The sequence below is a fragment of the Bombina bombina genome, chromosome 11, assembly GCF_027579735.1.
Source record: "Bombina bombina isolate aBomBom1 chromosome 11, aBomBom1.pri, whole genome shotgun sequence".
NCBI lineage: Eukaryota > Metazoa > Chordata > Amphibia > Anura > Bombinatoridae > Bombina > Bombina bombina.
In genome coordinates, this window is record NC_069509.1 from 165,731,244 (window position 1) to 165,746,732 (window position 15,489).

The 15,489-nt window shown below is 36.9% G+C and overlaps 2 protein-coding genes across 2 annotated transcripts in view; both read left to right on the plus strand.

Moving 5' to 3' along the window:
* The first annotated feature begins 1,262 nt into the window (after window positions 1-1,262).
* LOC128641724 (uncharacterized) lies at window positions 1,263-12,616 on the plus strand. Its single transcript, XM_053694249.1, has 6 exons — window positions 1,263-1,361; window positions 1,439-1,489; window positions 4,076-4,216; window positions 11,782-12,038; window positions 12,134-12,259; window positions 12,605-12,616. The coding sequence occupies exons 1-6, from the start codon at window positions 1,289-1,291 to the stop codon at window positions 12,614-12,616; spliced, it is 660 nt and encodes a 219-aa protein (XP_053550224.1). The 5' UTR covers window positions 1,263-1,288.
* A 115-nt stretch (window positions 12,617-12,731) lies between these two features.
* Window positions 12,732-15,489, plus strand: part of LOC128641725 (uncharacterized) — a 392,787-nt gene continuing 390,029 nt past the window's right edge. Inside the window, exons 1-2 of the mRNA XM_053694250.1 lie at window positions 12,732-12,830; window positions 12,908-12,958. Coding sequence (XP_053550225.1) covers window positions 12,758-12,830; window positions 12,908-12,958 — 124 coding nt within the window. The 5' untranslated portion in view covers window positions 12,732-12,757. The remainder of the gene's footprint in view (window positions 12,831-12,907; window positions 12,959-15,489) is intronic.

The following is a 15,489-nucleotide window of genomic DNA, read 5'->3' on the forward strand; positions in this document are numbered from 1 at the left end:
CGTCTAATTGATTCCATATTGTATACACATCATTTGGGTATCATACAGACTTAAAGATATTGTTACTGCCAGTAAATATGTAAAATTAAGTATCCAGTCTTATTGATATATCATTGTTAAACCAATAAAGTAGTGAATTATGTGTGTAATATCTTATTTGTATGGTTATTGGTTAATAATTCAAAATAAATATATTCATCAGGGGGACCACGACTTAAATGAATTGCTGAGATATCATTAGATTAAATAAAGTATAATAAATGATGTTCAAAAATACCATGTCTCTACATATGTCCACCCATTAAATTAGTTATTAATCAATGTCTCTCCTAAAATTATTATTAACCTCTAAACTATAAAGTTCTTATAATTGGATAGACATTAATTGCCTCACTATTACAATGTATGACAGAAGTGAAACATGTATGGTGATGCCCATAATATCGGAAAAACATACAATAGTTATTACAATAATACATTTCAACCCTTATTATAATCAAATCTATATGATATGTGCATCGTTTGAGTGTGGCAGATGGACTAAACAAGTGTTGCTACTAGTAATTATGTAGAACGAAGTATCTAGTCTTATTATTGTCTGTCAATGAAACGATAAAAATAGTAGATTATGTGGATTAGTAGTAACCCCAAATAAATCAGGTCACCAAGGGGACCACAAGTTAAATGTATTAGAAAAATATTATAAGACCATGTAGGGTATGGTAGAGGATATTTTGGAAATCCTATCTTGATATTTGTCCAATACTAAAATTGTTTAGACTGTAGAACTAGTCCTAACTGAATTTTCCACAGTGAGTTGAAAGCAAGATTTTCTTTAGGAAATATAGATTAGACATCACAACTCCTAGGGACTAACTAGTAAAGTTTTTTTTAGTTTTTTTTGCCAAGATTCACTAAAGTATACATTTGATAGAAAATTCTGTGGAGGAAATCCTGAAAAAAAAAATGTTGTGTTTTGTGCTTTTTACAAAATTATCTTATAGCTCTATGTTTTTGCAAATATATCAGAAAGTAAATGGTGATTCTAGTGGTATAACATGAAATTGAGACAATGAAATGTTTGAGATGGATATGCAATATTGTTTTCTTCTTTGTACTAATTATGTACTTTAAGACAGAAGAATGAGGAACTGGATGTCTAAAATGTGGTAGACAATGGCCAAGTATACTAAAAAAAAATCCACTTATTCTGGGTTCTTATAAAAGGAGCAGACAGAGAGTTTAACCTTTATTCTTTTAAGTTCTTTTTGCACTAAGAGCAAACACAATGCATTGTCTCTTTATGGTCTTGTTGATCTTCCCCTGTGGATGGGGGCAGCTATCTACAACGACACGGCAAGGTAAGTTATCATTTCAATTTGACTCTTTATGATATAAAAACACCAATAACCTTTTTTTTCTTTCATCTGACTTTCAGATTATAAATCCTATATCACATCTCCTGCAGGGCATCACTGTATACAGAATGGTATGATAATTTTCAGAATATTTACTGAATTAATATATTTGCTGTTAAAGGAATATTAATGTAATTTTATATATCCATTGTATATATCAGCAATTGCAAAAGATCTACTTGCAAAACATTTTTTAAAGGTATTTAAAACTGTCACTTAGGTATATTCACAATGTTTTGATAAGGAGGGAACACACTTTCAAATGCTCCTACTATGTTTTTAGTATATTCATGTATGCATTTGCGATTGGCTAGTAGCTGTCACGTGATATAGGGGGCAGGGAAATTAAAAGAAACTTTAACATTTAAAAGTAAAATAAATCTACTGCTCATTCAAAATTCAAACTGTTATTGTATTTGTATTATGCACTTGTTGATTATGCATTTATTTCTACTGTGTTTAACGGTCTTTTAAAGAATATAACTTATTCATTTAACACTATTTTCATATTTTATATATTGAGAAAAACTTCTTAATGGCCATTTCTTTAATGCACTGCTATACAAAATAATATATGAAGTCTTCAGTTTATAAAGCATTTATTTGATTACTATATTGTGCCCCATGTATTAAATGGCGTGCGGACAGCCTCTCAACTTGAGAACCTTTCCGCACGCCTTCGCTAAGAGATGGCAGAGACTGTAAGAAGCTGCTCCTTACATTGCGGGAAGCAGGTTAGCAATCCTACCCTGCAAGGGCTCCAGAGCAGTTTATGCTTATTCATACATGGAGCCCATTGTGTTTAATGAATTGAGAGTTTTATTTCATTTAAAATTCATATTTTATATTTTCTATACTACTGTGTTTTTAATAAGCACAAAAATATGAATCTAGAGAATTTAAAAATCCCCATTTTCATTGTGTATTCTTTGTTATGCAAACTGAACATTACAATATCAGTGAGTGGCTTAAACAGGGATGTTGCATGGCAAGCAGTTTTTCACTAGATATGTTGGATTCAGACCATGCAAACAAATTAAAAATCACAACTTTTGATGTATTTATTGTATTCATTTAAAAATACAAAATGAGTTGCCCCTTTAAAGGGACAGTCTACTCCAGAATTTGTATTGTTTTAAAAGATAGATAATCCCTTTATTACCCATTCCCCAGTTTTGCATAACCAACACTGTTATAATAATATACTTTTTACATCTGTGATTACCTTGTATCTAAGCCTCTGCCGACTGCCCCCTTATCTCAGACAGACTTGCATTATAGTCCAATCAGTGCTGACCAGTGTTCCTGTTAAGGCCAGTTTTGTGTGTGGCCCAGCAGTGAAACAGTTAACTAGGTAACCGCACCCTGTAATTAGCAAACACAGCAATAGTACTTTTTTCCCCACTACACTAATTTCTGCTGTCTCATGGTTTACATTACTTTTCTCAAGAGAATACTGCAGTATTCATACCTTAAATATAGGTGGTAGCTTCACACGGCAAAAAAAAAAAAAAAAAGATTTGAATTTTAAAATAAAAGTAAATGAGGTGTTTATTAAACAATTTAATAAACCCTAGTTAGTAAAATGCAGAATTAGGAACATATTAAAAGACATAAACATTTACAGTACAATATACCTTTATAATCCAACTTTAACTATTATGTATCACACATTATGTAGTCACAAAAAACTTGATTATAGGTATACTAAAGTCTACATTTTCTTTCATTAATTGGATAGAGCATAGTCATTAAAAATAAACTAACTTTCCAATGAATGCACAATTTCAGACACCAGCACCTACTGAGCATGTGCAATAGCCCACAGTGTATCCATCTATGAGTCTGTCATTGGCTGATAAATGTCACATGATAAAGGGGGGAAGACATTTCAAATGTATCATTAAGAAAATGCACTGCTTATTTGAAATTCGGAGTAACTGTTATTGCATTGTCTTTTTATTATTCATTTGTTGATTATGCAATTCTACTGTATTTAAAGGGACAGTCTACACCAGAATTGTTATTGTTTTAACCCTTTGAGTGTTAAGCACTTTCCCACCTGGGTGCTAAGGTTTTCTTAAAGGGGCTTTTATTTAATATTTTTAAAAATATTTTTTTTTTACTTTTTTTTAAATTTATTTCAGACCCCCAACTTACACCGTTGGAAAGGTTAGGTGATTACCTTTCCAACGGTGGGTCTTGCGGGTCTGTAGCTGCTTAGATGCCTGAGATACAGGCTTCTAAGCAGCATGCCCCCTGCTCCTATATTTAACATTGTTAAAATGCATTCAGATAAGAGGCGGCCTTCAAGGTCTAAGAAATTAGCATATGAACCTCCTAGGTTTAGCTTTCAAATAAGAATACCAAGAGAACAAGCAAAATTGGTGATAAAAGTAAATTGGAAAGTTGTTTAAAATGTCGCTGATTGCAAAAAGCCAGAATGAAGCTGTTGGAATGGGCGCCAGGCCTCTGCATTTGCCCTGGGGCCCAGACACATCTAGTCATTCCCCTACAACAAGCTTTGGTGTTCTCCTTACCTTTGTATCAGCAACCTCCATTTAAATGTACCCTAGGTTCGGATAATTAAGCAGTAAAGTAGATAATAAATATACTGACTTATTATGTCTTAAAAAAATGAATTATTTTGTTTGTAGGAACTTCCTTCACCTTAATAAGGGACCTTTATCTTTCTCCATGGATCTATCAATCTGCCCTAGAAAGCCTTGTCACTCGAGTTTATAATAAGTATCCATGTGTATCACGACAGTATACATCCGTGAGCCTCGATGGTTCAGGTAAATATGTTCACCTAGTTTATTGATAACTTCAATTTTTGTAACAAAAGGATTTTGACAATGGGGAATGTTATAAAATGCAATATAAAGATTAAAAATATATTATTTTGGTATCATACCACTTTGGGAAACAAATAAGGAAGTGCAAGCATTTCAGAAACCAAAAATCAAGGTTCATAGCTACTGTTCTAGAAACTTTAAAAACGATTCATCTTAGATATTTATAAACATGCTTTTGTAGTTAGAAATACAGAATCTCGATAGGTAAAATAACTAATTCATTACAAATATTAAGCACTACTAGAGGTTTATAAGGTAAAGCATTAAAAAACAGTAGAGGAATTCTCACTGCAATTTATTTGTAAGTAATATAAGTTTTTGGATTTAATTGTTTACATAAAAATAAATCAATAGATGTTCTCTTAATAGAAGGTCCAAAACCTTTTTCAGAAAACAGAGGGACCGATTTTTCAAGAGCCGAATGGCCCCTGATGCCCCTGTATCCATGCGAGCCTTCAGGCTCACCAGAAACAGCAGTTATGAAGCAGCGGTCTTAAGACCGCTGCGCCTTAACTGGTCCGCCGCCTCTAAGGCTGCCAACATCAATCCGCCCGATCGTGTACGATCGGGTTGATGGACACCCCCTGCTAGCGGCCATGAATCTGCAGGGGGTGGAATTGCACAAGCAGTTAACTAGAACTGCTTGTGCAATGTTAAATGCCGACAGCGTATGCTGTCAGCATTCAGCAATGTCTGGCGGACATGATACGCTACAGTGTATCATGTTTGCCAGACTTTAATAAAGCGTCCCCAAAAATTAAAGAAAAAAAGAGAAAATTGAAATATCTATTGTACTAAAATTTTACTGGCTTAAACGTATTTAGCTTCAAAAGTGAAGGGAGAAAGTGACATTATAGAAATCTTTCTTTGTCTATCTGTTATGGATAGTTAAACAGTTTTAGTTCAACTGTCCATAAATAACATAATTTATGCTTACCTGATAAATTTATTTCTCTTGTGGTGTATCCAGTCCACGGATCATCCATTACTTGTGGGATATTCTCCTTCCCAACAGGAAGTTGCAAGAGGATCACCCACAGCAGAGCTGCTATATAGCTCCTCCCCTAACTGCCATATCCAGTCATTCGACCGAAACAAGCCGAGAAAGGAGAAACCATAGGGTGCAGTGGTAACTGTAGTTTAAATTAAAATTTAGACCTGCCTTAAAAAGACAGGGCGGGCCGTGGACTGGATACACCACAAGAGAAATAAATTTATCAGGTAAGCATAAATTATGTTTTCTCTTGTAAGGTGTATCCAGTCCACGGATCATCCATTACTTGTGGGATACCAATACCAAAGCTAAAGTACACGGATGAAGGGAGGGACAAGGCAGGCTTAAATGGAAGGAACCACTGCCTGTAGAACCTTTCTCCCAAAAATAGCCTCCGAAGAAGCAAAAGTATCAAATTTGTAAAATTTTGAAAAGGTATGAAGCGAAGACCAAGTCGCCGCTTGCAAATCTGTTCAACAGAAGCCTCATTCTTAAAGGCCCAGGTGGAAGCCACAGCTCTAGTAGAATGAGCTGTAATTCTTTCAGGGGACTGCTGTCCAGCAGTCTCATAGGCTAAGCGTATTACGCTCCGAAGCCAAAAAGAAAGAGAGGTTGCCGAAGCTTTTTGACCTCTCCTCTGTCCAGAGTAAACAACAAACAGTGTAGATGTTTGGCGAAAATCTTTAGTAGCTTGTAAGTAAAACTTCAAAGCACGGACCACGTCCAGATTATGTAAAAGACGTTCCTTCTTTGAACAAGGATTAGGACACAATGATGGAACAACAATCTCTTGATTGATATTCTTGTTAGAAACTACCTTAGGTAAAAACCCAGGTTTTGTACGCAGAACTACTTTATCTGAATGGAAAATCAGATAAGGAGAATCACATTGTAAGGCAGATAACTCAGAGACTCTCCGAGCAGAGGAAATAGCCATCAAAAACAGAACTTTCCAAGATAAAAGTTTAATATCAATGGAATGAAGGGGTTCAAACGGAATCCCTTGAAGAACTTTAAGAACCAAGTTTAAGCTCCATGGGGGAGCAACAGGTTTAAACACAGGCTTAATTCTAACCAAAGCCTGACAAAAAGCTTGAACGTCTGGAACTTCTGCCAGACGCTTGTGCAAAAGAATAGACAGAACAGAAATCTGTCCCTTTAAAGAACTAGCTGATAATCCTTTTTCCAAACCCTCTTGGAGAAAGGACAATATCCTAGGAATCCTAACCTTACTCCATGAGTAATTCTTGGATTCACACCAATAAAGATATTTACGCCATATCTTATGATAGATTTTCCTGGTGACAGGCTTTCGTGCCTGTATAAGGGTATCAATGACTGACTCAGAGAAGCCACGCTTTGATAAAATCAAGCGTTCAATCTCCATGCAGTCAGTCTCAGAGAAATTAGATTCGGATGATTGAAAGGACCTTGTAGTAGAAGGTCTTGTCTCAGAGGCAGGGTCCATGGTGGAAAGGATGACATGTCCACTAGGTCTGAATACCAGGTCCTGCGTGGCCACGCAGGCGCTATCAATATCACCGATGCTCTCTCCTGTTTGATTTTGGCAATCAGTCGAGGGAGCAGAGGAAACGGTGGAAACACATAATCCAGGTTGAAGAACCAAGGCGCTGCTAGAGCATCTATCAGTGCCGCTTCTGGGTCCCTGGACCTGGATCCGTAACAAGGAAGCTTGGCATTCTGGCGAGACTCCATGAGATCCAGTTCTGGTTTGCCCCAACGATGAACCAATTGAGCAAACACCTCCGGATGGAGTTCCCACTCCCCCGGATGAAAAGTCTGACGACTTAGAAAATCCGCCACCCAGTTCTCTACAACTGGGATATGGATTGCTGATAGGTGGCAAGAGTGAGTCTCTGCCCAGCGAATTATCTTGGAGACTTCTAACATCGCTAGGGAACTCCTGGTTCCCCCTTGATGGTTGATGTAAGCCACAGTCGTGATGTTGTCCGACTGAAATCTGATGAACCTCAGGGTTGCTAACTGAGGCCAAGCTAGAAGAGCATTGAATATTGCTCTTAACTCCAGAATATTTATTGGGAGGAGTTTCTCCTCCTGAGTCCACGATCCCTGAGCCTTCAGGGAATTCCAGACTGCACCCCAACCTAGAAGGCTGGCATCTGTTGTTACAATTGTCCAAACGCCCACTTTGACGACACGCAGGACGTACTCCGTCAACAAGGTAGCGTTTGCACGGGAGCCGGCTTGAAACAGTGCACCGCTTGCCTGTTTGGATCGAGAGAGGGTCCTGAGACTAAGAGGATTACATACCCGCTGGTTACCGGATATCACAGGAGAGTGAGGAGAGGAGACCGGTGTGGGGACTCTTACTTGTAATTATTACAGATGCACACACATACCTCATATGTTTGAGGATATTTGATGTAAGTGGAGAGCCATATGTTTGGAGAGTTTTATGTCTATTTTTAAGAAATAAAAAGGTTTTTTAATCTACACTTAGATTGTCCGTGTACTGTTTGGTGCACGGACTTGCGCTCCTGTTTTTCTTGTCTCTTGACAGGGATCTTCTTCAATTGTCCAATCTGGCCTGCGAAAGGTCATACCTTTGGACAGATGGACCCGAGAAAGCCACCAGAGAAGAGAATCTCTGGTCTCTTGATCCAGATTTAGCAGAGGGGACAAATCTGTGTAATCCCCATTCCACTGACTGAGCATGCATAGTTGCAGCGGTCTGCGGTGTAGGCGCACAAATGGCACTATGTCCATCGCCGCTACCATCAAGCCGATTACTTCCATACACTGAGCCACCGAAGGGCGCGGAATAGAATGAAGAACACGGCAAGATTTTAGAAGCTTTGATAACCTGGATTCTGTCAGGTAAATCTTCATTTCTACAGAATCTATCAGAGTCCCTAGGAAGGAGACTCTTGTGAGTGGGGATAGAGAACTCTTTTCCTCGTTCACCTTCCACCCATGTGACTTGAGAAATGCCAGAACTATGTCCGTATGTGACTTGGCAATCTGAAAGCTTGACGCCTGTATCAGGATGTCGTCCAGATAAGGGGCCACTGATATACCTCGCGGTCTTAGGACCGCCAGAAGCGATCCCAGAACCTTTGTAAAGATTCTTGGAGCTGTAGCTAACCCGAAGGGAAGAGCCACAAATTGGTAATGCCTGTCCAGAAAGGCAAACCTTAGGAACCGATGATGATCTTTGTGAATCGGTATTTGAAGGTAAGCATCCTTCAAATCCACTGTGGTCATGTACTGACCCTCCTGGATCATAGGTAGGATGGTCCGAATAGTTTCCATTTTGAACGATGGAACTCTGAGGAATTTGTTTAAGATATTTAGATCCAAAATGGGTCTGAAGGTTCCCTCTTTTTTGGGAACCACAAACAGATTTGAATAAAAGCCCTGTCCCTGTTCTGTCTGTGGAACTGGACAGATCACTCCCATAACTAGGAGGTCTTGCACACAGCGTAAGAATGCCTTTTTCTTTATCTGGTTTACAGATAATCTCGAAAGGTGAAATCTCCCTTGAGGAGGGGAAGCTTTGAAGTCCAGAAGATATCCCTGAGATATGATCTCCAATGAACATCTCTTGCCTACGCCTGGGCGAAGAGAGAAAGTCTGCCCCCTACTAGATCCGTTACCGGATAGGGGGCAGTTCCTTCATGCTGTCTTAGAGGCAGCAGCAGGCTTTCTGGCCTGCTTGCCTTTGTTCCAGGACTGGTTAGGTTTCCAGCCCAGCTTGGATTGAGCAAAAGTTCCCTCTTGTTTTGTAGCAGAGGAAGTCATGAAAATTAGACTGTTTGGCCCTTGATCTGGCCCTGTCCTGAGGAAGGGTATGACCCTTACCTCCAGTAATGTCAGCAATAATTTCCTTCAAACCAGGCCCGAATAGGGTCTGCCCCTTGAAGGGAATGTTAAGTAATTTAGACTTTGAAGTCACGTCAGCTGACCAAGATTTAAGCCATAGCGCCCTACGCGCCTGGATGGCGAATCCAGAATTCTTAGCCGTTAGTTTAGTCAAATGAACAATGGCATCAGAAACAAAAGAATTAGCTAGCTTAAGTGTTCTAAGCTTGTCAAGTATTTCAGTCAATGGAGTAGCTGTCTGAAAGGCCTCTTCCAGAGACTCAAACCAGAACGCCGCAGCAGCAGTGACAGGCGCAATGCATGCAAGGGGCTGCAGGATAAAACCTTGTTGAATAAACATTTTCTTAAGGTAACCTTCTAATTTTTTATCCATTGGATCTGAAAAAGCACAACTGTCCTCGACAGGGATAGTGGTACGCTTTGCTAAAGTAGAAACTGCTCCCTCCACCTTAGGAACCGTCTGCCATAAGTCCCGTGTGGTGGCGTCTATTGGAAACATTTTTCTAAAAATAGGAGGGGGAGAAAACGGCACACCGGGTCTATCCCACTCCTTATTAATAATTTCTCTAAACCTTTTAGGAATTGGAAAAAACATCAGTACACACCGGCACTGCATAGTATTTATCCAGTCTACACAATTTCTCTGGCACTGCAATTGTGTCACAGTCATTCAGAGCAGCTAATACCTCCCCAAGCAATACACAGAGGTTCTCAAGCTTAAATTTAAAAGTAGAAATATCTGAATCAGGTTTCCCCGAATCAGAAATGTCACCCACAGACTGAAGCTCTCCTTCCTCAGCTTCTGCATATTGTGACGCAGTATCAGACATGGGCCTTAAAGCATCTGCGCGCTCTGTATTACGTTTAACCCCAGAGCTATCGCGCTTTCCGCTTTCCCGCTATAATTTAAATGATCTAACCCACCCCGCAACTCTGCCCATATCAAATTCAGTTAAAGGGACACTAAACCCAAAAATGTTATTTCATGATTCAGGTAGAGAATACAATATTAAACAGCATTCCAGTTTACCTCTATTAACTAAACTGCTTTATTCATGAGATATCCTTTGTTTAAGAAATAGCAATGCACATGTGTGAGCAAATCACATGAAGCATCTATGTACCCAATCAGCAGCTGCTGCGCCTATCTAGATATGCTTTTCAGCAAAGGATATCAAGATAATTATGCAAATTAGATAATAGAAGTAAATTAGAAAGTTGTTTAAAATTACATGCTCTATCTTAATCACGAAAGAAAAAAAAATGTGGGTTTTAAGCCCACTACTAAACTAATTCACCAATCCTGCAATTGGTGTGACTTGCCCTGAGTGACTCCCTGTAGTGTTCTGGTCTATTTTCAAATGTTCTAGAGAACATTTGAAGTATCTTTACAAGTTTGGAAAGCTCTTAATCTCATCTAAAAACATTTCTTTGCTAATCCAGTAAAAACTATTCTCTAGTGCAGTGTTTCTCAAATCCAGTCCTTAGGACCCTTAACAGGCCAGATATTCATTAGATCTGTGCTAGAGCACAGGTGAAATGATCAGCTGGTCAGTACCCATGGTTACTAACCTGCTCTCAGCCTTCAGATGATTATTTCACCTGTTCTCTAGTTAAGATATAATGAATATTAGACTTGTGCAGCTTCGAAAAATTAGTTTCGGTTCGGATCGATTTGGATCGATTCGAATTTTGGTTCGGATCTATTAGAATTCGGAAAAATTCGAATGAATTTGTTTCGGATTCATTCGGATTCTTTCGGATTCGGAAAAAATTTGGTTCGGTTCGGTTCGATTCGGTTCGAATCTATTCGGAAATTCGGAATTTCGGTAAGTGTTAGGTGGGATGTGCTGTGTATTACACTAGTATTATGTACTGTATATTAGGTTTAACTCATAGCAGAGTGATAAAACCTAATATACTGTACAATACTAGTGTAATACACGGCCATCCGAATCTACCGAATGCATCCGAATCGATTCGGATGTATTCGAATCGATTCGGATGTATTCGATTCGATTCAGATTTATTCGGTAGATTCGGCAGTATTTTAATTCGGAAATTCGAATCGATCCAAATCTCCGAATTTTCCGAATTTCCAAATCGATCCGAAACGAATCGCACATGTCTAATGAATATCTGGCCTGTTAAAGGTACATGAAACCCAAATTTTTTCTTTCATGATTTAGAAAGAGCATACAATTATAAACAACTTTCTAATTTACTACTATTATCTATTTTACTTCATTCTCTTGATATTCTTTGCTGAAAAGCATATCTAGATATGCTTAGTAGCTGCTGATTGGTAGCTGCACATAGATGCCTCCTGTGATTGGTTCACCTTGTGCATTGATATTTCTTCATTAAAGTATATCTAAAAAATGAAGCAAATTAGGTAATAGAAGTAAATTGGAATATTGTTTAAAGTTGTATTCTCTAACTTAATCATGAAAGAAAATGTTTGGGTATAGTGTCCCTTTAAGGGTCCTGAGGAATGGAGTTGAGAAACACTGCTCTAGTGGAACAAGTGATTTTAAAGGAATTAAATTGACCATCCTAAATACTTTGAAGTAACAAAACAATAAAAAAAATCCCAAATATACTTATTTTTTATTAGTATTTATTGTTTGCAATTTTTTTATTTCAGGTGTTTCTGAACACATTTACACCAGCAAGGACGACTTTAAAAACAGCCTTATTAATGAATACTATAACTGGTACTATTTCAATTATAATCACAACAATCCTTGTGATCAATCACTTTTGATGGGAATTAAGAGAGCACTAGAGATCTCTCCTAATGGATCCTTTATTTTGGTATTAAGTGTTGGTTCTGTGGCTGATTATTCTAACACATTTCTATTAACTGAGATTAACAGATTGTTAGATCAAAAACAATCTCAGGTACGTTATCTCTTTATATAATTATTTATTTATAATCTGAAATACTTTCTACATAAACTCTAGCTAAAAAAGCTATTCCTTTTCATTTCTTCCAGCTATTTTTTATGGTAAACAATGAATACAATTGCAATACTCCGAATGAGCAACTCAGTGTGTTGAGTGAAATTGCATCTCGGAGTTACGGCCAATTTCTAAGAGTTGCCATGTTTGACATTGCACAGGTATGTACATTACAGCAATACAAAATAACTGAAGCAATATATGTTAAAGTCCAATATCTAACTCATAATTTAATAAACATGAATATATATATATATATATATATATATATATATATATATATATATATATATATATATATAGGCCTAGATTTGGAGTTCGGCGGTAGCCGTCAAAACCAGCGTTAGAGGCTCCTCTTACAAAATTATCTTATAGCTCTATGTTTTTGCAAATATATCAGAAAGTAAATGGTGATTCTAGTGGTATAACATGAAATTGAGACAATGAAATGTTTGAGATGGATATGCAATATTGTTTTCTTCTTTGTACTAATTATGTACTTTAAGACAGAAGAATGAGGAACTGGATGTCTAAAATGTGGTAGACAATGGCCAAGTATACTAAAAAAAAATCCACTTATTCTGGGTTCTTATAAAAGGAGCAGACAGAGAGTTTAACCTTTATTCTTTTAAGTTCTTTTTGCACTAAGAGCAAACACAATGCATTGTCTCTTTATGGTCTTGTTGATCTTCCCCTGTGGATGGGGGCAGCTATCTACAACGACACGGCAAGGTAAGTTATCATTTCAATTTGACTCTTTATGATATAAAAACACCAATAACCTTTTTTTTCTTTCATCTGACTTTCAGATTATAAATCCTATATCACATCTCCTGCAGGGCATCACTGTATACAGAATGGTATGATAATTTTCAGAATATTTACTGAATTAATATATTTGCTGTTAAAGGAATATTAATGTAATTTTATATATCCATTGTATATATCAGCAATTGCAAAAGATCTACTTGCAAAACATTTTTTAAAGGTATTTAAAACTGTCACTTAGGTATATTCACAATGTTTTGATAAGGAGGGAACACACTTTCAAATGCTCCTACTATGTTTTTAGTATATTCATGTATGCATTTGCGATTGGCTAGTAGCTGTCACGTGATATAGGGGGCAGGGAAATTAAAAGAAACTTTAACATTTAAAAGTAAAATAAATCTACTGCTCATTCAAAATTCAAACTGTTATTGTATTTGTATTATGCACTTGTTGATTATGCATTTATTTCTACTGTGTTTAACGGTCTTTTAAAGAATATAACTTATTCATTTAACACTATTTTCATATTTTATATATTGAGAAAAACTTCTTAATGGCCATTTCTTTAATGCACTGCTATACAAAATAATATATGAAGTCTTCAGTTTATAAAGCATTTATTTGATTACTATATTGTGCCCCATGTATTAAATGGCGTGCGGACAGCCTCTCAACTTGAGAACCTTTCCGCACGCCTTCGCTAAGAGATGGCAGAGACTGTAAGAAGCTGCTCCTTACATTGCGGGAAGCAGGTTAGCAATCCTACCCTGCAAGGGCTCCAGAGCAGTTTATGCTTATTCATACATGGAGCCCATTGTGTTTAATGAATTGAGAGTTTTATTTCATTTAAAATTCATATTTTATATTTTCTATACTACTGTGTTTTTAATAAGCACAAAAATATGAATCTAGAGAATTTAAAAATCCCCATTTTCATTGTGTATTCTTTGTTATGCAAACTGAACATTACAATATCAGTGAGTGGCTTAAACAGGGATGTTGCATGGCAAGCAGTTTTTCACTAGATATGTTGGATTCAGACCATGCAAACAAATTAAAAATCACAACTTTTGATGTATTTATTGTATTCATTTAAAAATACAAAATGAGTTGCCCCTTTAAAGGGACAGTCTACTCCAGAATTTGTATTGTTTTAAAAGATAGATAATCCCTTTATTACCCATTCCCCAGTTTTGCATAACCAACACTGTTATAATAATATACTTTTTACATCTGTGATTACCTTGTATCTAAGCCTCTGCCGACTGCCCCCTTATCTCAGACAGACTTGCATTATAGTCCAATCAGTGCTGACCAGTGTTCCTGTTAAGGCCAGTTTTGTGTGTGGCCCAGCAGTGAAACAGTTAACTAGGTAACCGCACCCTGTAATTAGCAAACACAGCAATAGTACTTTTTTCCCCACTACACTAATTTCTGCTGTCTCATGGTTTACATTACTTTTCTCAAGAGAATACTGCAGTATTCATACCTTAAATATAGGTGGTAGCTTCACACGGCAAAAAAAAAAAAAAAAAGATTTGAATTTTAAAATAAAAGTAAATGAGGTGTTTATTAAACAATTTAATAAACCCTAGTTAGTAAAATGCAGAATTAGGAACATATTAAAAGACATAAACATTTACAGTACAATATACCTTTATAATCCAACTTTAACTATTATGTATCACACATTATGTAGTCACAAAAAACTTGATTATAGGTATACTAAAGTCTACATTTTCTTTCATTAATTGGATAGAGCATAGTCATTAAAAATAAACTAACTTTCCAATGAATGCACAATTTCAGACACCAGCACCTACTGAGCATGTGCAATAGCCCACAGTGTATCCATCTATGAGTCTGTCATTGGCTGATAAATGTCACATGATAAAGGGGGGAAGACATTTCAAATGTATCATTAAGAAAATGCACTGCTTATTTGAAATTCGGAGTAACTGTTATTGCATTGTCTTTTTATTATTCATTTGTTGATTATGCAATTCTACTGTATTTAAAGGGACAGTCTACACCAGAATTGTTATTGTTTTAACCCTTTGAGTGTTAAGCACTTTCCCACCTGGGTGCTAAGGTTTTCTTAAAGGGGCTTTTATTTAATATTTTTAAAAATATTTTTTTTTTACTTTTTTTTAAATTTATTTCAGACCCCCAACTTACACCGTTGGAAAGGTTAGGTGATTACCTTTCCAACGGTGGGTCTTGCGGGTCTGTAGCTGCTTAGATGCCTGAGATACAGGCTTCTAAGCAGCATGCCCCCTGCTCCTATATTTAACATTGTTAAAATGCATTCAGATAAGAGGCGGCCTTCAAGGTCTAAGAAATTAGCATATGAACCTCCTAGGTTTAGCTTTCAAATAAGAATACCAAGAGAACAAGCAAAATTGGTGATAAAAGTAAATTGGAAAGTTGTTTAAAATGTCGCTGATTGCAAAAAGCCAGAATGAAGCTGTTGGAATGGGCGCCAGGCCTCTGCATTTGCCCTGGGGCCCAGACACATCTAGTCATTCCCCTACAACAAGCTTTGGTGTTCTCCTTACCTTTGTATCAGCAACCTCCATTTAAATGTACCCTAGGTTCGGATAATTAAGCAGTAAAGTAG